Source organism: Pungitius pungitius, chromosome 15 (assembly GCF_949316345.1).
Source record: "Pungitius pungitius chromosome 15, fPunPun2.1, whole genome shotgun sequence".
NCBI lineage: Eukaryota > Metazoa > Chordata > Actinopteri > Perciformes > Gasterosteidae > Pungitius > Pungitius pungitius.
The window spans coordinates 4376847-4404254 of record NC_084914.1 but is presented as its reverse complement, the minus strand read 5'-3'; the positions used below and the strand labels follow the sequence as shown (position 1 = coordinate 4404254).

Below are 27408 nucleotides of genomic sequence, written 5' to 3'. Positions count from 1 at the left end.
GAGGGATTATCTTTGTTCTCGTTGCATTAACTCGAGTAATCATCAACAAAAGCAAGCAAAGAATTAAAAAGACTGCAAAAATGATGGCACAAGAAAAAGGCCTGTTTTGTATATTTTATGTGCACTTTGATCTCATTGTGACCTAATAACGTGTTCCCATTAGCCTCGTCTGTTACTGAAATAGAAGCATAACAGCGTGAGGCCCAAGGTTAAGAGTTAATGAAGCGCATGTATGCTGTGACAATACTGGGAACCACTAAGGGGTTTATGAGAGGGACCCCCCCCCCCCCTCTCAAGTTATTTCCATCTCTAATATGATTTAGTGTGGAAAAAGGCTTACCGGTACTTTAAAACTACAACTGCTTAATTTTTCGAATTTCAGATGATTCATCAGTGATCAATTTATTCAGTTTTGCAAAATGATTGAAATCTGAGACCTAGTTTGGAAAAACTTTGATTGCAATGAATCCAAAATTGAGCTTTTCCTTCTTGGTGTAAGCCAACCAAAATACCTGTTTGAATCATGACATCGTACATAAATACATGAATAGAATGAAAAAAAGATGAAAACACAGAAGCTAATTTATTTTAACAAAACTGGTGAATCCAAATAAGGTGAATACGGTGAATTTGTGTGTTACTGTACATTTTGTGTCTGTGGTGATCTGCAGACATCTAGGACACAGCATCTGAGGAAATGTACCGGGTTTGTTTGTAAGGCTGAACTGCCCCTGAGAGCGCTCCGTGTCTGGGACTCACAGATGTTTTGCATTTGGGATAATCACTTCCATGTCTAAATATGTGTGCACTAAATGTGCCATTAAAGAATGGCCCAACATAGTGTTCAGGTTACTGGGGCAACATGTAGTTCCTTCCAACAAACTTCTAATCGTGGGGGAAGGGGAAAAATAAACCAAAGTGCATCAAAACAACGCATTTTGTATTTGGTCACCTGATTGGTCAGAAAAGGCACCTACAACTTTGGATTTGAGCAATGATGAACTTAGCAGAGTGCTGTTTTTTGGGGGTTTTATATCTCCTATACTGATGAATCATTATTTAATCCGGCTCACGCAGCCCTTGTGGCGCTGGTCCTCCATGTGCTTGATACAGAAAACACTTTGCAGAAACAGGCTTTGAGCTTCTGGTCCTTTCATACTTTTAAAATACTTTTTTTTTTTCTTAGTTGCATGACGTCCAAGCAGCGGAGATGAGAGAACTGGAATGATTTGTCTTGTTTGAATATGCTTCATGCTCCCCTTTTTTATATGTTTTTTCCCTAAAACGTGTCCTGTGGATGGTGCCAGTGTATGTGCAGGACCAAAACTAACGCTTTGATGTATTCATTCATACAATTCTCTTTTCCAGTCGGACATGAATAGAAAGACTGACGAATGAGTTCTGCACATCACCATCAAATATATAACACTCCATATCTCTCCTCTTTTGGTCTCCATGACAACGCGGAAGTCTTGTTCTGTGATTCCTCCAATGCTTCGGGAGCCACGTCTGTATTTTCTGCGACAGACAGAATTCGAGGTCTATACATAAATCAGCAAAAATACTTTTAGCTTCAAAGACGAAGATGATGTTGATGACCGACATTCAGGCGACAATCCTTGTGCAACACATTGCATGAAATGATATTCTCAATTTATACATTTACCAACCATACACCCAAAAAGTTGTGGAAGAATGACCCTATAATCACTACTACTCATTACTGAGTTACTTCATAATTCGTAATGCCAGCCAGGTTAAATGGCTGCTTTAATAAGGTCTTCACTGAATCCGATTTGACGATTATAGAGTCCTAAATTATTTCTCATTGACGTCGTGAGGAGTCCAAGACACAGCCTTGGTTTGCCCTTTAAATGTCTCGCGTGGAAAGGCTCCGTTGAGTCTTCAAATCAAACAAATCTGGTGATTGTTAACATCGATGGACCCACAAGACAGTTTGTTCGATTAATTAATTGATGAACGTAGAATATTCTATTGAAAATAATGCAAATCTCATTGTGACATAAAAAAAAAAAAAAAACACAGCGGATCAACGGTCATTGGGATGAATCCTCACCGGTATCTCCAAAAAGTAGCATTCAGCATCATCATTTGAAGAAGCTTCAGGGGACTCCCAAAGATCTCAGTCATCAGAAAGAGGCCCAATGGTCATTGTATCGTATTAAAAGCTCCAGCTGCTCGAACAAAGCCTGTAGCTCACGCTGCCGCCTTCCACCGGCCTTATAATTAGTCGTGTGAAGCAGAATGACATGGATTACCATGTCCAACCCAGTAACCACTGATCTCTGTTCATACATGCCCTGTCCGAGGATGTTCAGAGTAAATGTATAGAATGACCAGCCGAGGAAGTCAATCTTAACAGAAATGTACAAATTAAACTGACACGATGAAAATAGAGACTGAAATCCACGGAGAAATCTCTCGGATTTGCTCACAGTGGGAACTCAAAGAAAGAGGTGTACGTTTGGCCAGATTTGGCACACTGACTGGAGGTGGGAGTTACCATAATTCTCCTTCCTTCAACATTAATGTTTTGCATGAGACACACAATGTTCCAAACAAGCCATTCAGTTCAGACGCAATCTGTGAAAAAGAAAGAGTTTACCAAGCTGGTGCAATCGTAGTGGTAAAATCCAACACATCAATAGCACACTGTTTTGGAATAAAGCGAGCCCCACTCACGCATATCAAGTCAGGGCGATCGAAAGCGTTTCATCCGCTGATCTGGGGTCAGTGTTTACAACATTTACCTATCAATGACCTGCGATTGTGTCTCTGCATTGAACGGGATGTATCGTGTGTGTGTTGTCTGAAACCCCCAATGACACAAAACAAATGCGTGTGTGTGTCTTATTTGCTGAACTAGTGCGTGTTTGCCAGTCGGTATTTGTGGGTTCTTTGATGGTCCAAATGATGTTTACAGTAGCAACAGTGCAGAGAAAGCAGAGCCCTGAGCCAAAAAGTCCCTCGTGTTTTAGTTTATGTATTTTGGCTGAAAAGCGGCACAGATTCATGTCTTTAATCAGCTAAAGAAGAGCAGTGGATGGATAAAAAGCTGTTACAACGAAGAACGCGTGTGATGGAATTCAAAAGCTCATCAGGAATGTTTCTGGAGAGAAAGTTAGAATGTGTATTATCCCACCACGGAGATTATTAACAGAATTGGATAAAACCTTTCTGCTACACCAAATTGTCCTCATTTTTTTTTTACTTTTTATTGTGGAATAGTTTTAATCAAAGGTACAAGTGCACTCTGGTTCTCCTCAATCTGATATAATCCGACTCAGGCGGGCAACAGGTGCCTGCATGGGGTAACCAACAATAAATACACACACTCTCTCACACTCAAACGCACTAAACCTCCCCCCCCCCCTGTCCCTCTGTGATTTGTCAAACTTCTCTCCCACTCAAGTGAAAAGACCTCGTGATGACACGTGTCATCCATTACAGAGCATTCGGTTGAGCTGCTTTTCTATTTTCAACGGACAACCTGCAATTATATCGCTCCACACTGCCAGCAGCACATTAAGCGCAATCAAAAGCTTTTTAACAGACTTGTCGGGACCAAATTGAAGGTTTGTGCACCATGCTGATAGAGACTGAAAAAAAGACCCTTTAATCATAAACGCGAGTCTACGTCTTACACAATACCTTCATTTTATCATTCTCAAATGAGTCCTGGCGGAATCTGCCTCGCGTGACCAGTATCTCGTGTATTTGCTTTCAAAACGTTGCTGTTCAATAACAAAAACCAAATGAGGTCACATTTCATTTAAGGCATCTCATCTCGCGTGCTATTAATTGGTGCTCATGGCCTCGTAAGATTAAGGACACACTCAGCACAAACCATGCTACATCCCTCCAACCGACTGGCATTTCTCCACGTGCATTTCTTTATTAAAAAGAGGGCGAGCGCTCATAGCTGAGAACTGAAAATGTATTTTTGCCCCCCCCCCCATCTGCCATTGCGAGAAAACATTAGTTCCTTCTGTGCCGGAGGATCATCCGCGTCATTTTTTGAGCGGTAAAGCGATCCAGCGGACCCCCCCCCCCGGTGAGATCTTAACCCTGGCTCTAAAAATGTAACCGACAACCGGGTTGAAGCTGCCAATCTCCTTGGCAGTGATTTATTTGTTAGTGGTAATTATGTTAATCTATCAAAAGCAATGTTAAAATGCTACACTCACAGCACTTAAAATATTGAAGCACCTGATCTGATTTCACAGAGTGCAGAAGGTCGCCTGCACAAGGTCAGCACAGAATAAAGATGGTGTACCAGGGAGGACCAACTTAAACAAATCCACAACAGCCAGAAATCAAAAGTCACAAATGAACAGATTCCAACTCAAATGTCCACAGTTTATTTTCGATGTTTTAACTCACCGACGTTTGAAGGATTTTCTTTCAATGTTCCCTAAATCCTGCATTCTTTACATGTGTGTTACCATGTCTGCTAAGCTCCACATGTTATCTTGGTGGAAGGGAAAGAGTCCACGGAGGTAAATTGCTTGTGTTGCCATGGTTACAGAGCTGAACCAAAAAAAGAAACCATTATCCAGTTAATTAGTCCTTTATCAAACAGAAAAATATATAATTCAAACATCCCTCGTCTGCCCGAGCGCAGTCCACTATACTTAGCTTGCTTTCATGTGAATATGTGAAATAACCATCTATCATATTCTGTTCTCTGGATTAAGAGGCCATTTAATAGCAAGAATGTTCCCGGCTTGACAGCATGTTCTCGGCTCGACCCTCGACACTGACAGACGCTTCAGTCACAAATATGGCAGTCACCCTGAATGTCCCTGTGTCCTTGAAAGCCCAAATGGATTATTTTACGCTGTGACCACCGAGATTCTGTTTCCCGAGAAAAATAAACTGAATCCCATCCGTTCCTTCTGTCTTTTTTGTTCTGCTCGCACAGAAATGATGACCACGGCTTTTGTTTTTTTCGCTGCCTTGTCTGAAGTCCGTACACGAATCGTTAAAAGTCAGAACACTCGGAGCCACTGAAAGATGCGGCTGAGTGTTTTCCGCGGACGAAGCCCCCCAGGTTGACGACTGTAATGGCTTAGAATTTTTTGAATTTCTCTCAATGGAAGCAGTTCCATTGATGTCTTTTTTGGCCGGAAACAGTGTTGACATGTTCCAGGAAAGGCAGGAGACATGCGTCATACCCTCCGTCCAATCAGGCCTCTTCATGGATTCCTTCTTTTTATACATTTTCACAGGGGGGCGAATGTCTACGGTGTCAGTTACTGTGGTGTTTCCTGTTTTTCTGTTTTGTTCACTGAGAATATCAACATGGTGGCTGGGTTAAGTACTTTTTATGCCCCATTGATTTACGGCCAATCCATCGAAAAGGCCTGGATGGTCGATCAATCACCCGTGCACTCAAAAAAACAACCCAGCACATAGCTGCCACTGGAGATTGTCTAGCCTTGATCCAGGGGGAACCAAAAAAATATCAATAAATACCTGTTCTGTGACTCTTTGTGAGGTCATTCTGACTCTTTGTGGTCATTTTCCTTCCGTTTGTTGTTGTTTTGCTTCTCTGGATGTTTTAAATCTTCGATGTATTGTTATCTCATTAATATCACTGTGTCCAATGTCGTTGTAACGTTTTGCATATGTTTTTGCTAATTTTAGATCTATTTTATTGTTTTAGTTTTAGTTCTCTTTGTTATCGTTTGATTAACTTTCCAATAAAAACAAATAACAGTTTACTCAATGAGATACTCCTTATTGAGATCTAATTAAAGCAGATCTTAGCATTCAGAATTGTGTCTCCTTGCAGGTGAAACGTTGTTCTTGCAATAAGCCCATGTAGATACCCTCAAGCTATTCTCTGGTCGCTGCCCATGGTGCTGAAAGTAAACAGCACGCATACGCATCACCACCATTATAACCGTCAATACATTTCAGTCTAAAATGAAACATTTTGACTCATAACCAGCATTACTTTGAACAGTGTGGACCACACGCGGCAATCCAGATGTTAAACCTCAGTGGAGATGTGAGTCAGACGCATGGAGCCACCTGAGCGCCTCACAAATTGCGCGCGGCGGAGAAGCGGACCTGATGCCCTCCGGAGCTCCTCAGAGGCGCAGGCACACACAGTTTTGTGAATAGTTTGTCTTCTAGAAAGAAAAATGCCACGCATGCATGCGACGTGAGGACACGCAGGCGACGGTCTTCTCTCTCAGCATCAACATCCCAAAAAGGCATCGCTCCTCCTCCAGCTGCATTTCCGGACTAAACTGTTGTCTCACTTTGTTGTCTCTGTGTCCGGCGAGGTGCGAATCCCAAAGGAACCTCCTCCTCCTCTTCCTCCTCCTCTTCCTCCTCCTCCTCCTCCTCCTCCTCCTCCTCCTCCTCCTCCACGCCGTCGTGTTGCCGCAGCAGCCAGTGCGGTGAGTGCGTCCTGCAGCAGCAGCAACAACAGCAGCAAAAACGGCACCTGTCGTTTCTCTTGACGAGCCGATAGCGATTTTAGGAGTAAATCAAGGTATTCTCTGAAATCATTCTCGGCGGGGCTTCTCCCTGAATGCAGTTGCGTAGACATTTGCATCGGTAAGTTCTTCTGACTTGTTTTGCACGCCTGGTGCTCTCGCGCTTTCACTCACATCTTCGCGCGGCGGATCCACTGAGCCCGACGCGTTGCGTTAAAGTAGACGTGCGCGTCTGTATTCGAGCTGCACAAGCATTTTGCGTGAGTTTCGTGCTGATGTTTTTTCCATGTGCAAAGCGAAGGTCATCCACACGCAAAGAGGAAATCGCGCGTTCACGAATGCGGTGATATACGTATACGCGGGGCAAAAAAGGAGGGGGGGGGGACATGTATCACTGATTGTAATTAAGACTGTTGCATTTTCCTCCAACATACTGTTTGTCGTTTTGCAAGCTGTAAACTAAATAATAACACAATAGCCGATGTAAATGGTTTTTGTAATGCAGCCGTTATGGTGTGATTACAAGAACGTATCAACAAAGCTACCAACACATTTTGGCTTAATTGGCACTGCGCACACTGACTGACATGCAGTCCCTGTGTAAAGGCATTAAAGCACTAGAATCTGGGTTAATTGCAGGCGTCCTTCTGTATGACAGGGATCGTCATGAAGTGAAAATGAATCATTGATGCACCACCATGTTCAAAGGAATGCAACCGGCATGAGGAGGAAGTACAATAGAGAAAAATAATAAGGAGTGCTTTTCCTTCTCTTGTTGTTCCTGGGTATCTGCAAAGACACACATGACTTGTGTACACACACACACACATACACACACACACACTGGATGTGGTTCTCAATCTTCTCATCAAGGGTTGAAGTCTGTTATTATTCCCTGTGTGCTTGGTCACGTTCAGCATTGGTTTAGCCATTATTTATCATTTGAAATCCTCAGGGATACTGTGTCTTCTATTGCCGGGTGAAAAGAAAAACACTGTGTTTTCAGTGAACCCGCACATTTCCATCCCTGTGAAGCTGTGAATCGACGTCTGGCCCGTGCTGAGTAAAGCAAAGAAAGACTCTTTCTTCCTTGCTCCTGGGAGAGTTTTGATCGTGGCCCCTTCGGTTGATTGCTGCACCGACGCTTTCTCAATTCTGACCTCATCTTTTACTTTGTTCAGAACCTTTGGGGGTTAAGTAAAAAGAAATGGAGCTAAATGACGCCACGTCTGGCAAGTTCCTCTGTTCTTCTGAATGTGTGTTCATGTTTAACCACCCCCCCACCCACCCACACCCCCCTAAATCTCAGTGTCTTTCCTCTCAGCACGGTCGGTCCTATAAAGCATCCGAGGGATGCTTCAGAGGTAATTAGATTCGGTAGTAGGGAGGAGAGACACGGAGAGGAATGTGTTTTTGTGTGCATGAATTAGCTGTTTGTGTGTGTGTGTGTGTGTGTGTGTGTGTGTGTGGATGAGCTGTGTCTCTGCTGCTTGTGGCCAGTATGCTTTGTGTTTACAGTGAATCATTGTGTGTTTTCAGGAAGCTGTGTGGATGAGTAAGACATGAAAGAGGGGGGGGGGGGGGTGGTGGTGGGCGGCGGGGGGTGGGGGCGGGCTTCAAAGTCCAACCTCATCCTTATAAATTGGGTTGTTTTCAAGGAAACGTATTTGATTCCTTCCAAATGTTACACCTTTGGTGATCAGCTGGTCGTTCATACATTCACTGACTTAGACACATATTTTGTGGTTGTATGTAACCTCAGTGAAAAAAAACCTCAAATTGTTCTGTTGCGAGTGTTTATGTGACTGTGGGATTCCGTGGATGAAAAGCATCAAATCATTACAATGGAAACGTCAAATAGTTCATCTGTTTTTTGACTAATGAATCCACCGCCTTCCGTTTTCAGCTCTGGTTTTTGATTGTTTTTTGATTGCCTTCATTTCTCCGGATGTATGAGTTGAATACAGAGTACCTTTCCTCGTGATGAAGTATGAAGTCAAAAAAGCTCAGAAAACCAGATGATTTTCGGCATCTGTGGTTTCCAGACGTAAACGTCTCATTCACTTTTCTAAACATCAAACTAAACAAAAGATTCAAAGAAAAGTCGAGGCCTGCGTACAACAAATTCTAGCTTTCAGTTAACTGGTTTCATTTCTGCCAGAAAAAAACAATCCCAGCTGATGATGGTGTCTTGTGGGTGCTGCCTGCGACGAGTGGAAGCCAAAGATGCAGTTGAAATGAAATCAGGTTAAAGTTCTGGTTCAATTTTGGATGAATTCAGCAACCGTGAGACGGGTTCAATCCTCTTCCGCTCCGGTTTGGGTCGGGCTTCTTCTCCATGGCAACAGCAGCCGAGGCTCGTGGTGCGTGGAAGTTGTTCTGAGGCGACTCCTTGACGTAACTAGACTTGCGGGGATTGTGACGTCGTCTTGTATCTCTGTGTTGAATAACGGTGAAGTTGCTCAACTGATAAGAGAGGGCGAAATGTTACTAAACATCAGATAATACCATCATATATTTGCATGTTACATTCTAACTAAAATATTTAAATAATACAGATCCGGTAGGCCATCGTGGTCGAACCATCTCTAACATTTTTCCTCCGTTTTGTATTTCAGAGCCCTTGATGCCGAGTGGAGGGGGGCAACTCACTGGTGAACTCACTCTCACAAACACACACCCACCCACACACACACACACACACACGTATCGTGGCGCCTTCTGAATACAGGACACAATGAGGAGTTACCTGCTGACTGCAATCTTCCTGCTGCCCTTGGTGAGTTGTTTTTGTGCATGTGTTTACAGTTTTACAGTGGGGGGGGGGGGGGGGAAGGGAGAGGGGGCGGCAATTGCGACACAATCCATTCCACCAATCAGAAACGAGCTGTGGTGATGACTCTTACCCTCTACTCAGTAGGATTCTCTGTTTCACTCCCGCAGATGTTATAAAACTAAAAACTGATTTTGAGGTATGAAAGGTAATCTTTGGTATCAGCAGTATTTGATGAATTTGACATCTATAGTAACTCTGGATAATTGTTTACAAATGAACAATGATGAATATGTGTGTTGATTGCTGTCATGTCAAATCAGTGGAAATTGTAACATCCTGCTCCAATATTATAATTTTCATCTTACCATTTATTTATGAATCCAGATTGTTTTAATATGAGTTTGCCTCATATTGAGGATATCTATTGTAATTCAGGTAGTTTTTAAGTTGGGACGGAAAATCTTTTCAAAATGTCTTGAATGTCAAAAGTTTTAAAAATCATGTAACTATATCCATGTTTAAGGGAGTATTTACTCGCCTCCATTATCAGATATGCAAAAGCAATTGCTGCATCGGCATTAATTGACACGTCCCGGATCAACTGGACAACTAACGGAGCGTTAGAGCCCCCCCCCCCCCCCCCCCCCCCCCGCTGACCTGAGAGCTGCCTCTGCTGTGACTCACTTTCATTGGCCTTCTCTTCTGGAAATAAAAAGCGAAATGGAAGATCTGCGTGGGAGGGTTTTAACGCCGGGCACGCCGAGGCAGTATGGTCACGTGACTCCGACATCATCATCCTTCCAGCAGGATGCTACTGGTACCGGCCTATTGCCGGTCACCAGGGAGACAAAAGGAAATCCACGATGTGACCTTGTGGCCCACAAAGGTCCCCGTGACCTTTAAGATAACTCAGCCAACCCCCCCGCGTCGGTTCTGATGTACTTACCGTGTGTCAGCCGGGCGGTCCGCATCGTCAAATGTGTTTTTTCATTTTTCCGATTTATCAGGCCTCCAGAATATAGCCCCGGGGAGGGTTCGGTTGGAGGCTCTGCGTCCTCCAAATGGACAGCTCGCGGTGGACAGGCAGGGGGGGGGGGGGGGCGGCAGTGGCTGGAGAGCAAAATGAGGAGCACGCTTAAAAATAAATGGAATTGATCTGTCCCTTAAAGCGATGTAGTCACTGTCCTGTTTTACCCTGGATTAGATGACGCCCGGGCCCAAAGGTCACTGAAGGTTGCGGCAATGAAACTTAGGAGCATCCATCATCCATTTTTCGAATTATGCGGGGCCTGGTCTCATGGGCGGTGGATTAGCGGGACCAGACGTCCCTGCCCCCCCCCCCCCCCTTTGGGGCGTATTGGGACGAATGGAGAAATGTTCTTTCTGATTTGAGGATTGATATCGCTCTGATATCTGTGCTTTGAATATGGAGCTATAGCCGAGACCAGCTGAGCATAAACACTGGAACTGAGACCAAAGAAAACCAAATCTGCCAAATTACACTACCTGTAAAATGTTAGAGTTAAAAAAAAGCAGCTGGTTGTTTTACGAGGGGTTGTGTGCAGGATTCTTTGTTTTTGTTGGAGTATTAGTATTGAGTAATACTCAAAGCACATAAACCCTTCATAGAACTACAAACGTCAGCAGAAGCTACAGCTGCTCACTCATCAGGAATGTGTGCAAATGTGTGTGTGTCTGTGTGTGTGTTTGTGTGGTAGATGGGAGTGTGTAAACACAGGTGTGTCTTTGCCACAGCAACAAATATTCATTGTTATTATAGTATATTGTGACTAAAATGACACATAATCTGCGATCCAGGATTCCACACTGATGCCTCGACGTGGAGCACATTTAATGATTTCACCTTTTTGGCCTCTCTGCTCTCGTGCCAAACAAATATCATCTGCATCTGCATCCAACTATTTGCTGTTTCTGTATAACCTTGCATACAGTGTGAGTTTTTTTCTTCTTCTTCAAAGCCAGTGTGGGTTTCATTAAATATGAAACATCAAACGCTATCGCCAACATGAACAAGTGACTTCTTTCATCGCCTTTTTTTACACGTTTGTTTTCCTTCACTGTCTCGCGATGGAAACGTTCATCCAGGGATTTAGAAACCCGTTAGAGAAAATGGGAAGGCGAGTCCGAAGGACGTTGTCGACCCTGTCGCTTGCAGAGGCAGCGAGGCCCGGAGTGAGTTCCCATCAGAGGGCCCGAGTGATGAGTCAGCAGGCTGGGACACACTGCACCAATCGGCTCACCGGGAGAGCGAAAGGAGGGAGGGTTTCGCGAAGGCTACGGGTGCAAAACGCGGATTGGCTTTAAGCGAGCGAGAGGAAGAGTTATGGGGGCAGTAGCTCACAGTAGCTCACTCCGCTGCACCTACTCCACTGTATTTCAAAGATGGATACGGGGGGGGGAGGGGGGGTTGTGCACTGATTTAAGAGGGATTTAATTTGATCGCTCTAATGTGGATTTAAATGAGTAAATCTCTGAAGATCCACAATTTGGAGACTCCGCTAACAAAAATCCCTGAAGCAACCACCAGCTCAGGGAGCGACGTAAGAACAGAAAACAGACCCATGACATCACTCTGCAGGATGAGTCACTTAATGTTCTGCAGGAAGACGGGGATTTCATTTTTATACCGGCTCTGTATGTATGCTCGGTCAAATATTGAACATGTGCTCACTGCAGGAATATAAAATGAACGCAGGCACACAGCAAAGTGACAGAACTGACTTTTACTCTCTGCATCGATGGTTTTTTGTTGCATTGAATATGTTACACATCCAACAGATCAACACAGCATTCATGTTTACTCTTATTTCTGAACACTTAACACATCTATTCCCTCTAGCTCTGACGCCGACTCACGAGGGAATCTGATTGGACGCTCATTGCTCCTCTATGTTCACCAGCTAGAGGCTAACTTTGGTGATCGGTGGGTTCATCAGAGAACAGTTGCCTATGTATAGATATATACATACCCAGGTTTCACAGTTTTGGTATAAGGTTTTTGCCCTTTCAACTGGAATGTCACCATGGCGACCAAAGTAGTTTTTTATTCTCTGAAGAAGTATTCTTTAATGTCATGTCGGGCCTCTTGGACACAGCAAGAAGCTGCTTTTCAGTCAATTGTCAATCATGCAGCGCCTCAGTACGGCCCACCTTTTATATTGACACTGCTTTTTTTTTTTTCTCCAGGTGGCCTCAGAGTCCGAGCACTGTATTATCAAGCGGGAACATGAGAAGTGCATGGAGAGCATGATGCTGCGCAACCCCGCCGAGGACCTTGATTTAGGTAAGCGAGCACGTGGCCACAGGTGCGCGCCTCCTTCCAATTTCGGGCATGAATCCACCGGCTCCCGAAGGCTCTGCTGCTGTGGTTTAATCGTGTTTATCTCGAGCTGCTCCGAGAAAACACGTAGCTGCAGATGAAAAGTTGTGCATCTTCACCAAGAAATGACAAAAACAAGCTTTAGGACATGTAGAGAAGAAAGAGTGCCGTCTTCTAACATGTTCATATTACAGTCCATCACCATGACAGGACGGACCATCTGGTGATACAGAGTGAACAGACCAAATGTCTGCCTGTGATGTCACGCTGAGCCGCGCTTCTTCGTTCTCACGTACTTTTTCCAACAACAAAAAAAAACACAGGAAACTTGGTGTGTTATTCCTGCAAGCAATTATTTTCTTGGCTAAGGATCGCAGTTTTCATTAGCAACTACTGCCGACCTCCCACTGCTTCGAAAGTCGCCCAACAGACTGCATCTCCCAGAGTGCACTGTGACTCACGGCTGATAAAAACACACACACACACACACACACAAAGCATTAAAGATTTAAAGAAACAGGATAACAAGTTAGAAGTCAAGATTCAACTCGTTTTTTCATCTGCAGATATTAAAGGTCTGACAGTCAGTCTTCTCAAGGTTTTATTTTTTATTTCTTAAATCCTTACTGCGCATGGAAGGTTCTTTAAACCACTCATGCGCTTAAGTCAGTTCCTTCCGGGAATTTATTGTTAAATTAAAACCATATTTGCTTTGTTTTTCCCGTATTCCTCTGAAACTCCTGCAGTTTGTTTTTGTGCCACTTTTAGACTTGCTGATCACACATGGGGGGGGGGGGGGGGCTGCCTCCGACCTTTCACCCTGTTTCCTCCTTTCCCTTTGAGAGGAACCATCCTGTGTTTCTGCTGACAGAAAACTGTTGCTGAGGAAATGAAAAAGAGAGACAGGGAAAAAGGGAAACAATAAATAGGCCAAAAGGGAGAAAGAGAGATATGTTTATGCCTGGTCAGATGATTTAAGACCCAGTATTCCGTGATGTATTTATTATTACATTTTTAAATTGAGGTGCTCTGGCCTTAGATTAGTCTGCAAACCGTGAACAATTGCTACATAATGATTTGCTGTCTGGTGCTGTAATCAATGTGTAGCTTAATTTAGCGCATTGCTTAATGAATAGTCGAACTACACAGTGTGTATTATTTCAGAACTAAATAATCCTCAGTGAACAGTTTCTCCTAAATGAAATCATAATGAATGAAGGACTTTCTCCAGTGTGTCATAATGTAAAAATGTACATGTGATAATAGCACAGTGTACCCTTCTAGTTTTACATGACAAATCTAGTCCTTCCCTCATGTCAAGTTTTATCAATCAGTTCTGAACTGATGAAGCCTCTTTATGTTTAACAGTTATCCCACAAGATATCATGTGACCTGGACGAAAGGGAACCTTAACAGAGATGAATATGAAATACTGGAGATTGAACATATTTTCTTCTGTTTATTGCAGTTACTTTATAGGACATTTTATTAGTCTAGGACACATTAAAACCAGGCGTATGCAGAGCTAGAAGTAGGTAAGCCTTCCAAAAGAACCTTTCTGCTTCACATGAACAAATCATAGATGTATGAAGAGAAATGGTTCCTTCTTATGAAAGTACCTCGACTGAAGCATAGAACCAGAAATGAAAGGAGTGTTTCCTCTGACCTCGCTCTCATTCACATCAACGGAGGAAGGAAAATAACTCTGAAAGTATGATTTGTACATTTTGTTTTAATTCTTGAAAGAAAAAGAAAATAAGAGCTGTCTACGTGTTTATACTGGAAATATGTCTTTCCTAATGTCAGTCTTATGGGAACAGGTATTTCCGTTCCATAGGGCATCACGTAATGCAAAAAATGGCAATTGTGATTCTTGTATGAAATATGTGAAATACATTTGTGTTGGACAAAAATAAGACATATCACATAATATCTGAATTTTATAGGGTTTTTACTGACAAAACAAGTAATAAATAAATAAAGATTAAAAAAAAGAAAGAAAGAGAGGACAACAAAAGAGAGATCCCTCTCCCAGGATGGCCTGAAGTGTTGCAAGAATGTGCAGCTTTTTTCAATTTGGAGGATCCTCCCAAAAGCAAATGGCTCACATCCCCATGCATATCTACAGAGGATCTTCATGACATCCCTTTCACACCCGTGTTTAAAGTGAAAATAAATTGGTATTCCGCCACCGTTGCACTGCAGGACTCAGAATGCAAAAACAAATTCAGTCGTCCACTAAGATCATCTTTAATGAGGAAAAAAACAACAAATGTCTGCAGCATGTGCGTGGATGCCACATCTCTGCTTCCCGGTGACCATCCGGCGCAGCGTCTCGTGTGAGAAAGCCTGTGATGCAGACAGAGTGCTTTATTAAGCCAGTTCCCTTCTGTAGCTCAGTGCGGCTCATTTGGCTCAGATTTGCCCTTTAAAAAAGGTAATTGGCTTTCGTGTCCGGCTCACCAGACAGAACCAAAACAGATTAGAGAGAGCCGAGCAGAATGTGGACGAAAGGCCTGCAAGCGCACACACACCCAAAACGAGTGCACGTCCAGGAACACGAGCGCAAAAACTCCCCTTCCCAAAAAATCTGCATGCGAATAAACACACAAATGATGGGTCTGGTACCGGCCTCTGGAGACCCACGAAACCACCCGAGCATAAACAGCGTTGGAGAACCCGGAGAGACGGAGGAACAGAGAGTGGAGGGGATGGAGGGAGTCGCCGGGGAGATAAAGGACGTCATTGAAGCGTGAAGAGAAGGAGAAGAGAGAGACAGAGAAATCCAAGCTGCGAGAGACGCAGTCCGCAATGTAAAAGAAGTGAATCGAGGAAATGACAAATGAAGATGAGCAGCGAGGGATCAAAAGAGAACGGAACAACAGATGGGAATGGCTTGAGTGAGATTAAGTGTAAGCCTGTTTGAGATAAAGCCTTCGGTTTGGATTAAACCGCATGAAATTGACGGAAAATATAATAATCTGTACGTGTGCATTGAATCTTACACCTTTAGTTGCCACGTTGGCCCGACTAAAGCCAAAGAAAAAGCAGCTTCCAGAATGACCATGGACACTTATATAATATAGACTTCATGAATGTCTTGAATTAGACTGCGTCGTCTTTAGCGTCAGGTTTAACTCGTAGGTAGTGAAAACATCTAAAGCTTCAGCTGAAGTAAACCAAACACTTAAGAAATCCGGGCTGATGCGTGACGACTTCTCGCTCCGACGCTCGCACAAACACTCGTTGCGTCCCTTTTCGTGGCTCTGCCATTTACCTCCCACGTCATCATCCACGTCTTGTACCCGAATGCTGTGCCGCCTTTTCAAATGCCGGAGGTGACATTCTGTTGAAGGCTTTGTTAGTGGTGGGGATTTAATTAGTAGCAGCAACAGCACACTCAGTGAAATGGGGACAAGGAGCTGCTCATTTCTGTAGTGGCTTAATACAAAAAGTACATTTGCCTTGAACATTCTTACTCACATAAAAAAAACACAGTGTGTGCATGTAATGACAAGCACTTTATTTTCAGATGTTTGGGTTAATGTGTGTCAACCAGGGTCAAGCACACAAAATCCCATTTGCACCTTCAGTAAGTCTTGTTCCATACCGTCAATTACACGTGATAGTGAAAGCTCTCATGAGAGCTCAGCTTTATGGAACTTCATAGTGAATTTCAGCTCATAGACTTTGAACACTGTAAAAACACTACATTTACCGGAATTTCCCTTATTCCTGTAAATGCATGGTTCTTGCACTTTATGATTTGAATGTCATTTAAGAAAACAGTAAAATACCCTAGAATAATTACAGTTTTTCTTCCGTAAAAAATGAGAAAAACATTTAATTTGTAATTATTTGCATAATTTATTTTTTATTTAAATTTACAGTTGGACTGTTAATTTACAGATAATATATCTATTTTTACAGAGTTTTGTACATAATTAAAAAAATCAGAAAAACAAAAGTTATTTTCCGTAAAATTAGGATCTTTATTTTACAGTGTAGACTACACCTTCAGTTCACATTTGTTTCTTTATTTCACCTCCACAGCCAAGGGGGGAAATTACACTCAACATTTTAAAAAGTTATCTTTGTCAACCTCATTTTTTTTTCAGGCTTGATTTTAATTGCAAAATGTCTCTTAAATGTCTGTTGTGCCCTCATGTCCACTTACTTTCCAGCTGGCCAATTTAAATCACAAAGGAATATAATTTATAAAATAAAAAATGTTTACTGTCTACATCACAGACGGCTTTATAATATTAAGTAAAATAATACAATTTGAAAGCTGCCTCCCGCTCTGCTACCTCGACACTTTGCATACAAATTCAACTGAGCTCGTTCAGGGTCATGGCGATCAGAGAAGCCTGACGCTGTCCCTCTGGTCCCCCAGTGTGTCCGTGGGAGTGGGACAACCTGACCTGCTGGCAGTCGGCCAGCGTCGGCCAAGTCGTGGTGGTCAACTGCCCGGAGCTCTTCCACGCCTTCATGGACCCCGAGGACGGTGAGGAGATCAGCTGCGTCTCCCGTTTCGTTTTAAGCCTGTTTCACTCAACAAAACTTTTTTTTTTTAAATAATTGAGCCCGAGGCTTGTTCTTTGTTTTTTTTAGAGATGGGGAGGATCAGTCGGAACTGCACAGAGGAAGGATGGTCTGAGCCTTTCCCTCACTACGTGGACGTCTGCCTCTTCTACGACAACGCCACTAAACCCGTACTCCTCACGCCATCTGAATTTCACGTTGTCGTCTGTCCCGTTGACGTGTGCGACTAACACTCTGTCCCCCCCCCGACACCAGGACACCTACTTTGCCTCGGTCAAGGCGTTGTACACGGTGGGCTACAGCACATCCCTGGTGTCCCTCACCACAGCCATGGTCATCCTCTGCAGGTTCAGGTGAGTCACCTTCCTCGCGATGAGTACGTTTTTGTAATTCAGTTTTCATCCAACCATTCGAACCCTAAAAATCTCAAATGAAACGTAGCCCCCACGCGTTAGCGGATGCTTAAAAAAAAGTGTCTGAATGAGGCGACGCGTTGTCCACACACATGTTCTCCCTGTCTCTCTCCTCTCCAGGAAGCTCCACTGCACCAGGAACTTCATCCACATGAACCTGTTCGTGTCCTTCATCCTGCGAGCCATCTCGGTCTTCATCAAGGACGGCGTGCTGTACGCCCAGGAGGACAGCGACCACTGCTTCGTACACACAGTCAGTTAAGTTGCTTATCAAAGTGAACAAGCATGCCCTGTTTAGTCATCCACAGTACACGGAGCTCAAGAGCTTCCAGGATGTCAAATTGAAGCTGACGATTGCAAAAAATGTGGCCTTTATCGTTCTAATTGATCACTTCTCTGACTGCTGGCAAGGCAAGACGTGTTTTTCGAGACTATTGTTAATAGGATCCAGGGGAACATAATTAAAGGGTTTCCTTAAAGTGCAGCCGCTAATTGTGTGGAGGAAAACATGCGCGTAGAATGTGATCAAGCGAGGTCTGTTTGAGATGCAACAGGAGGTTCACCGACGGTTTGATGCGCACCTTCTGAAGGAACTTCAATCACATGCAAATGACGACAAAAAAGAAAGCCCGCTATTAGTGTGTCTAATATTCCCTGAATACAAATGCAGAACGAGCTCTTAGCCTTTGTCTGGTAACAACACGCCGCGCAGAGTTGTTAAGCAGGCCCTGATAAATAAACCTAATTAGCTACGCTAATGGCTTCAGCGAGGCCAGTAGAGATCTTCCACCAGAGACTCATTTACATATCAATGGGTACTCGCCCTATTTAAAAAAAAAAAAAACCCGCTCCTTTACCGTTGTCGCTATGGCGATCACAGGTCACTCCTGTGCCGCGCTGTCATTGGATCACAGTGACCCACCTGAACACGGGGTGGGGGGGGGGGGGGGGCTTCCCAGGGAGCTGTGAGGACATTTTTTGATCTACGGGGACAAAGATCTGTGAGGACACATTCAGCGCTTTTTAAAACAACAAAGAGCTATTTTCTCACCTCTATCAAGAGCATCATTAAATTAAATACCTAAAAAATATGAGGGTCTTGCCAATGGCCGATGGTACTTTCCACATGTGTAGGTATTCTTTAACGATTTTTAAGGATGAACTTGTAGTCGAGTAAACGGGGACAGTGTGGTCACTATGCCAAATTATTAATTTTTATTAAAAATGTATTGAATGAAAAAAAAAAGGAGAAGGAAACCTACAAAAACAACTCTTCTCAAAAATAGATTTCATCATACCATATGTGCACTTTATTCTAAGTGGAAACTCAGATCACTGATAAAATACATTTCCCTCCCCCCTTGTGTTCTGTGCAGGTGGCGTGTAAAGCAGTGATGATTTTCTTCCATTACTGTGTCATGTCCAACTACTTCTGGCTGTTCATTGAGGGTCTCTATCTCTTTACTCTGCTGGTGGAGACTTTCTTTCCCGAGCGACGTTACTTCTACTGGTACACCATCGTAGGATGGGGTGAGAAACCTTTCCTGGGTAGTTTCTATAAATGGTCTCTTTTGAAATTGTTATGTAATTAAATCTCATGTTTTATTTTGAATAACCACCCCTGTTCTGGATTTTCACAACATCTTTATTGGCTCTTACAATAATTATGAAAGTGTCACTGCAATATTCAGACGCACATTTGGGCATTCCATAATACACAAATCTTTGGACAAACGAGAAGTTCTCTTATTTATCCAGATCCATGACAGAATGGAACAATTGTATTGTTTTCTCCCTGCGTTTTTTTAAAATGATTTCTTGTTATTACAGGAACTCCCACCATCTGTGTCACCGTCTGGGCAGTTCTGAGGCTCCACTTTCACGACACGGGGTAAAACTCCTCTTCCAACTTCCGATTCGCTCTCAGAAGAGGAAGAAGTTCACCTCGACTGTTGGCCGTGTTTGTTTGTAACGCGCGAGAAGACGGCTTCAGATATAAATACTATAATAAGACTTAAATGTATGTCCTCTTGATCCTGGCACTGTACAATTTAGGATGGAGAGGTCATCTGCAACTCCGGGAATTTATCAGGGAATTAACTTCCTTCCTTTTTAGGCCAGAGGTAATTTATTACTGCTAAAAAATCATTGAACAAACATGATGAATTTCTCAAAGATCATGTATTTCATAGGATTAAGTAAATAAGTCAATGTCAAATGTCAGCTGGTCTTTTTTTTATGATTTATTCTACATAATACATGATTGAGTGTAAGCAAAGGAATAACACTATTTAAAAAGGTTGAATCTTGACATTGGCCCAGCTGCCATTTTAAATCCTCCTCTCCTCTCCAACCACTGTCCTTTTTCTGCAAATGGATACTTGCTTGTATTGTATGATGCTAATTTTTTTTCTCCAGTTGCCGATAGAGAGTGTCGAATGATAATTGAAACGCGGCGTTCTCCTCCTCCTCCTCCTCCTCCTCCTCCTCCTCCGCCTCCTCCCCCTCCTCCTCCTCTTCCAGGTGCTGGGATACAAATGAGAACACCGCCCTCTGGTGGGTGATCAAAGGACCGGTGGTGGCTTCCATCATGGTGAGCCAGATGCTGATGTGTCATTCGTTCATTTCCTCTGCTGCTGCCTCTAGAAGAGCCGTGTGATTTTTTGTTTTTATTTCAGATAAACTTTGTCCTCTTCGTTGGGATAATCATCATACTGGTGCAGAAGCTGCAGTCCCCGGACATCGGAGGGAACGAATCCAGCATTTACCTGTAAGCTGCGATCAGCAAATTCACCTCCAGAGTTGTTTCTCTTCAGAAAAATACTACAGCCCTGCAGCTTAAATACACGTGATTCACCTTTGCTTAAAGGAGAAGGCTGTCGATATTCAGTATGCATTGTCTTTATTCTCACTACATCCCATAAGAATATTGGAACCCACTAAGGAGTATTGCATGTGTATTTACTGCATGATGTATCTGGCTGTTTGGGCCAGTAGAGCTTTATTATTGTCCTAAAAACCAAAACAACAAAGAGCACATTAGGGAGCCAGACGGATACACTGGATGACACATTTTATAAAATATAGTTTATTACAGCGGACATGAGCCAAGTGGTACTTACTTACATCGTCCCCCCCCCCCAAGAGCACCAAATGTGTATTAATCCAAAGCCAAAAAAAGTCTTCACTTTCTCCTCCTATTTGAGCAACAGCACTACTGTTACCAGCTGGTTCACAACCAGAATGAAATGAATCACATACAGCACAGTATTGAGGGACGGACTAAAACATTTCAGATTTTTGGTCTTTCTTCATGGGATTTTTTTAGATGCCATCTGTTAACAGATGGGTTGCTTCTATCCACATCAGTCTTCTATCCACACGCCTGCCCCGGAAGCCGGGATGCGTCCTCTCAGGGCACCTTGCGGCGTACACTCTTTTTTTTCTTCGTACCTGTCGACAGGGAGCGTGCACCTCGTCGTGGAGGTGCACTGTCGCCACACACACCGCTCCTGCTCCGCTCCCACCGGACGCCGTCTTTTCAGGCCCACGCAGATAAATCTCATTCTCATCTGTTGCTTGGACCTGTGCGTGCGTGACCAAGTGTGAATACGCGTGCGTGTGTTTTTGCGTGCGTGTGTGTGTGTGTTGCGTGAGACCGCGCGTGCGTGTCCCTAAAGACACTGTCTTTGTTGTGTTGTTGTGTTGTCTTTGTGCTGTGTAGCAGCTGTGCTCAGAAATGCTTCAGTGAGCCCACACAGGCTGTTCAGCATTCGTGCAGGATGTCAGAGTTATCCACCATCACACTGTAAGTGTGTCCGCGTCACTGTGCGTTTGTCTAGTGTTGACAGCATGTATGTGTACCACGTGTGTTTAGCACCAGGGGTTCTTTATTTTGCGGTCTGGACTCTCAAATGCAGCTAAAATGTCACTAATGTGTCATTGCTAAACTGCTTTCCAAGTGTGATGGCTTTGTTCTGCTCATCAAGGACCCCTGAGGGAGGGAGGGGGGGGGGGGGGGGTCACTGGACTGCACTGTGTCCTCTGTCCTTTGATTCTGTGTATTCCAATTTGCTGAGTGTTTTTTTTTTTTTTTTTGCATGATACAGACACAGATACTATAAGGACACAAATGATACTCTATGACAAAAAGGATAGATTGTGTGTCGACGGTTTTGTGTTTTTCTTCTCAGTCGTAAACTTGTGATCATTTTGACGAATTAGTACTTTAAATCGAACCTCAGAATTAAAAGACAAGCTTTGTTCTATATTCTTATTGTAACAAAAATCCCACAAAGGGCCAGAAGCGTCAATTCGATTAGATCTTAATAAGACATTACTGAAGAGAGTTTGTAGAGATGTGTTTGTATTGTTGCATGTGTTCGCATATCCCGAAGAAGCTCGGCACTGTAAACAAGGACAAGTTAGTGCTCAATTAGTGCTCGAGTGAGTATTTATTTGACTTGTAATAAACAAAAGGCTCCAGGTTTATGATGATGGAGAAACAAGTGGCCCAGCTCATTGTTTATAGTTGTTGTAAATACACAAGAAATGCCTGATAGGGAATCAATTAATAGAAGATTTAGTTTTTTTATGGGATTTGTTGACAATAAGAAATAAAGTCAAATATCTCTGACTTGTCGTAAAATTGAACCCTAAAAAATATCACAAAATTGTGACTGAGCCGGCCTTTTAAACATTTGCCTTCACCGAACTTTTAAGTTTTCAACACTGTGAGTAAATGTGTCTGAAGCATCATCCACCTGACCAGCGTCAGCAACACATGACTTATTAAACTGTGTGTGTGTGTGCGCGCGTGTGTGTGTGTGTGTGTGTGCAGGCGTCTGGCGCGCTCGACCCTCCTGCTCATCCCCCTGTTCGGGATCCACTACACCGTGTTCGCATTCTCACCCGAAGACGTGAGCAAGAGGGAGAGACTGGTCTTTGAACTGGGACTGGGATCCTTCCAGGTACGCCCCCGACGTCTCCTTCCCATCCCAACCGCTTCATCCCTTTACACACACACACACACACACACACACATCGAGGAGAGAAGTTGGCCTTTGATATATTGAATAAGAGTGAAATCAAAGCAACTGTGAAAAGGAATTAGTTTGGCAACCAACAAACAAGCAAACATGCAAAGTAGAAAATGGGGTGAGGGTTAAACTGAACAGTTTAAATGACTTTTGGTTGTCATTGTCATTGGCTAACAAATCTTTACAGGGGAACATATTCTTTGGAGTACATCTTTTAATCGAGGTGGCTGAACCTTTCAGAAGCATATCCATCCTGTCGGTCCCTCCTTTTGAGGTGTCCTCAGCCTTTTCCAGCAAGGAGGCTGCTGTTTTTAAAACTGAAAGCACATTGCAATCTCAAGCAGTTGTTCTCCTATCTGTCTTCTCCTTTCTCCTCCTCAGGGCTTTGTCGTAGCTGTTCTTTATTGTTTCCTCAACGGAGAGGTAAGCTTTGGTCCCAATTCATAAGCAGTTTTCCTTTGGGATATTTCACACTTGTTAATACCAGAAACGCTTTCAATGCTGTAAATGTATCCAAATACTGCAAACAGTAACACCCTCTATTTATATGTATATTTATATGTAAAATATTTCTCATAACCAATAAAACTTAACAAATACACAACAAGTTGCAATGATAAATTACAAGTGTTAACTTGTACATTTTATGTATAAATCTGCAGTTGATTCCTTATCTTCCCCCGAGCAACAATAATAAGACGTACCCCTAATTACTCCTTTGTTTTTTATAGTTTTAACAAGTCTACTCTAGATTACAAAATGTAATGTGAATGCAAATTGTGATACATGACCCTGAAATATCCGTATCATTTAGATCTCTTTATTTAAGCACTGTTTAAACCCCGTGGCCATCACACTTTTTAATAAAACGTGACATTTTTTTTTGCTCAAACGGATTAAAAGAAAACAGACGACCAAAACGTGTTGAAACATAAAAGAAAGGTGCACTGAAAAAAAACCGAAGCTTGTTATTGTCATCTGTGTGTGTCACCTACACAGCCGACAGTGTACTGAACCTTGTCGGGGAGCCGGTGCAGCTTAAAGTACATTAAAAAATGACCTTGTGAAGTTTCTCCCTGAAGGTGCAGTCGGAGATCAAGAGGAAATGGCGCAGCTGGACGGTGAACCGGTACTTTGCCGTGGACCTGAAGCAGCAGAGGCACCCGTCGCTGGCCAGCAGCGGCGTGAACGGCGGCACTCAGCTGTCGATCCTCAGCAAGAGCAGCTCCCAGATACGGATGTCCAGCCCGCTGGCGGAGAACGGCAACATCGGCCTCCCGACCTGAGCGTCTGAGCCGCTGGCAAGAGGTGCAAAACCACAGCAGACCAAAGGCCCCCCCCCCCCCCCCCCACACACACACACACACACACACACCTCATTGCATCCTGTAGTTTGGCCTTTTCGAAAATGACTTGCAAACTTACATTTGTTTCAGTATTTTAGTTGGATCTGTTGATTAAACACTTGATCCTGATCATTTCTTTTAAATGAGCAAATTCTATTCCATAGATTAAAACAGAGATATTTGAATTTCCCTTCTCATCTTAAATAGCCCCTACTACTGTTTAATGTATAATTAATGCCAACGTTGAGTTGGTGCATAAGGACGGCCCTTGTAAAAATAGAAAACGGTTTTGTTTAAATGTCAAATGTCAGGGTCGCATTTGGCTCTTTGTGTGTCGTGTTGTGCGTCAAAGTGCCATTCAGGTTGCATCTGATCTCCTCGCGGTCCAAAGTGAAGCAGCAGCCAAACGTTGTACAAATGCTCATCGTTTCAAAGGGTTTCCTCTTACATTTTAAAAGAATTTCTACATCAGCCGTAAGTACAGAGTATGTCAAAAGATATATTGGGTGAAAAAAAAACAAAAAAAAAACTCATGGACTTTGTAAATAGTCACTTTTGTTGTTGGAGGTCTGAATTTCTTTCTTTGGCGAAACGCCGTATCGTAACGACCTTTTCAAACGAAAAGAACTGGAGCCCAAATCTGTAGACGTCATCCCGTCTCCTGAGGCCCACCACATTCTGGACTGTTTGTGTTGAATAAAGACAGAGAAGAGTAAAGTGCCAAAGGGAATGAGCGCAGTAGAGCAGTGTTGGGCTCTGATCAATTATTTCCTTTTTAAGGACATTTATTTTACTCCCCCCCCCCCCCCCCCCCCTCTCCCCTGGCATAAAACGCCACGAGGGTCAACTCATTAAACGGTCGGCAACCACTAGGGGAACATCACAACGTCATGTACAAAACAAAAAGTTAGTACCTCCAGAATGACCCGATTCATCCTCACAGGGGTCTCCTCCAGTTGATTTTCTATTTCGCCGACTCGTCGTCAACGTTCTTGCAGAGCGTGGACGCCACCTTTAGTGGATGATTGTGTCCGAAGCTCCTCATGGCTGACTTTGCGTTTTGGCTGACTTTGCGTTTTGTCATGCTCATGCTCATGCACATGCTCTCAAAGGAAGCAAGAGGACTCTTTGTCTTTGTCCTCTTTTCTCCGAGCACCAGCACGTCGTCTCATATCAAGTTACTTACTTCACTGTCATTTCTTGGAATGAATCACCTCCAATGCTCATGTTCCAAAGTGCCTAGTCAGTCACAAATAGCTCTCGCTCTCATTTCAAGTCATGTGAAAACATATCTTACATTTTTTGTCATCTCCTGCAAAGAATGTAAAGAGTGTTGTGTTTTAATTTTGAAACCGAGTTGTGATGTTTTTTATGGTATGCTATGAAAAAAATAATGTTTTGCTCATGTTTTTGGGGTCTTGCTGTTTGTTTCTTTGTATTTCTTTTTATCAACTGCTGTATTTGACCTCAATTGTTGCAAATGTATTCAAGAGGAGTCCGTTACACACAAAACAGCGTCAAAAAAATACACGTGACAGCTTTTGACAATCGTAGTGAGGCCCGTTTCTTTCCTTTCTCTCTCTTTAACTGTCGAGACGTGGAAATAATTCAAGATGAAATGTGAACCGATGTACAGAAGGATTTATCCACAGTATTTACTCCATTTTTATCTTTTTTTATGTACTGAGGGATTTACATGATTGTAGTTTCTTAAAAAGATTGACAATCGTTTAAGAGAAAAGGATTTAAAAGTGTCTCCATTAACCAGTGCCATGCGAAATGACTCAATGTATATATGCTTTCTCATGTGTCATTCATGTATTATTTCATGATGTCGCCTCTCTTGTTGCCCTGACTGGCCACACGTTTGGCACAATGTCTCATTCATAATTTCATATACATTTTTTTTTTTTAAAACACTGACAGCTAATAGTTGTCCAAAGCTGCACAGGATATTGTGAGGGAGAAAATGTATAAACTCTAAGAAGCAAGATAAAACTGTGGAGGAGACCCATCGGATTCTTGCATCTGCTTGGCTGCTTTTTGACAAAAACGGCGTATGACAAGATGTTAAGGGAACTAGAGCCAGAGGTAGGAAAAGGCTGATTACTTAATTAGGAAGGTGTTGAAAGGTGGAACAACTGCGACAGATGAAACGCAAAGTGAGTGCGAGGAGGTGATGAAGAAAAAAAAAAACATCTCCAGCCGTCATTCTGAGTAACGAGATGTCACTCTGGAAAGAGAAGTCATTGCTTTTGTGTCCCTGCTCTTATTTCTTTTTACCACAAAGTGGCGGCAAAGGATTCTAGTTCATTGTCAAAGAAAACTGAATTATTTGAATTTCAAAACTGGCTTGCATATGAGGAAATCTTGAGTCGGGGGCACCTTTTTTCGGACCATTCCTCTCTCCACACACACACACACACACACTTCTTACACTTAGTTTATTGATACTGATCTTTTTGTGTGAAAGAAAAGCTCTTGACAACTTTTCTGAGATAAATCGTTTTTGTAAATATGTTCATTTACTTTCTAGCTGAGGGTTTTGGTGAGACGACTGCTATTGATTTAGAGGTCTTGTATGTCGACAATGAAGCTACAGCCAGTTAGCTTAGCACAAGTACTAGAAGCAGGAGGAAACCGCCCTTCTGTGTCCCCAGGGTCTTTATTGTAAATCCTCCCCGGATGACGGTAGATTCGAAAGGTCTCGTTTGTCGTAATAGGGTGACCGTAGGCTGGGGAAGCGGGATTGGCACCCATGGGGACACAGATAAGCACCCGGCTAGACCTAATAAACCACCCTATCGACTCGACTAGCTAAATGAAAAAACAGCTAGCGAATATTTGGTGTTTTACCCCCCCCTAAAATGTCGAGTCATTCCTTTGAATGCAACTCTTTTCAGTGTGCGATGTCTCCGTTTTTAAAGGCCCTCTATTTGGCGGTTGTGCGTAATGAGCCAAGTGTGTGAGTTCAGTTGATTGCCAATGAATTTTTGAATGTACCAATGTTGCTCAGCTGCTCTTAAATGTCGCCTGCTATCAATATGCCATGGTGTACAAATGATGTCTTTTCTTGATCATATACAATACACTGTATATGTATATTTTTGACACGCAGGTTGAAACCTGTAATGTTTGTGATCGTTTTTTTTGTATGTTTATGTAACTGTGTGTGTGTGTGTGTGTGTGGAAGTTGGAGCAAGTGTATTCTGTACACATGTGCACGTAACGACAAGCATTATAAACAAGGATATATGTAACTTAAATGTGAAAAGAATATCTACTAAGCCTCATCCATGTTATATTCCACCTGTAACAGTGTGTCGTGTGTTACATGCGTTCCAGCGTCAAACAATTATGTCCCAGGTTGTGTAAATTTCAATGCAAAATAAATCTGTGGTACATTGTTGCATTCCGAGATCGTTCTTTGTTTCGCTCAGCCGCTCAGGACGGTGTAGTGATATGCAAGTTTATGG

The 27408-nt window shown here is 43.0% G+C and overlaps 1 protein-coding gene across 5 annotated transcripts; it reads left to right on the top strand.

Annotated features, from left to right (window-relative positions):
• Positions 1-4351: 4351 nt before the first annotated feature.
• Positions 4352-27341, top strand: LOC119208640 (pituitary adenylate cyclase-activating polypeptide type I receptor). 5 transcript variants are annotated; one of them, XM_037457802.2, is made up of 15 exons: positions 4352-6434; positions 9092-9252; positions 12457-12553; positions 16986-17096; positions 17204-17304; positions 17390-17487; positions 17668-17800; positions 18924-19077; positions 19378-19438; positions 20071-20140; positions 20226-20317; positions 21272-21355; positions 22388-22517; positions 22968-23009; positions 23656-27341. In XM_037457802.2, exons 2-15 carry the CDS (start codon positions 9211-9213, stop codon positions 23878-23880), a joined length of 1440 nt encoding a protein of 479 aa, XP_037313699.1. In that variant the 5' UTR covers positions 4352-6434; positions 9092-9210; the 3' UTR covers positions 23881-27341. The 5 variants fall into 5 exon arrangements, with proteins under 5 accessions (XP_037313699.1, XP_037313698.1, XP_037313700.1 ...); XM_037457801.2 differs by having other exon boundaries at positions 4352-6594; XM_037457803.2 differs by having other exon boundaries at positions 4353-6594; positions 23669-27341.
• Positions 27342-27408: the final 67 nt, after the last annotated feature.

What these genes read in the sequence shown, in the direction of transcription:
- LOC119208640 (XM_037457802.2), top strand. Translation starts at nt 9,211, where the DNA reads ATGAGGAGTTACCTGCTGACTGCAATCTTCCTGCTGCCCTTG. An exon ending in CGCCGAGGACCTTGATTTAG is followed by an intron (nt 12,554 to 16,985) that starts GTAAGCGAGCAC and finishes CTGGTCCCCCAG; the next exon opens with TGTGTCCGTGGGAGTGGGAC. An exon ending in AACGAATCCAGCATTTACCT is followed by an intron (nt 20,318 to 21,271) that starts GTAAGCTGCGAT and finishes TGTGCTGTGTAG; the next exon opens with CAGCTGTGCTCAGAAATGCT.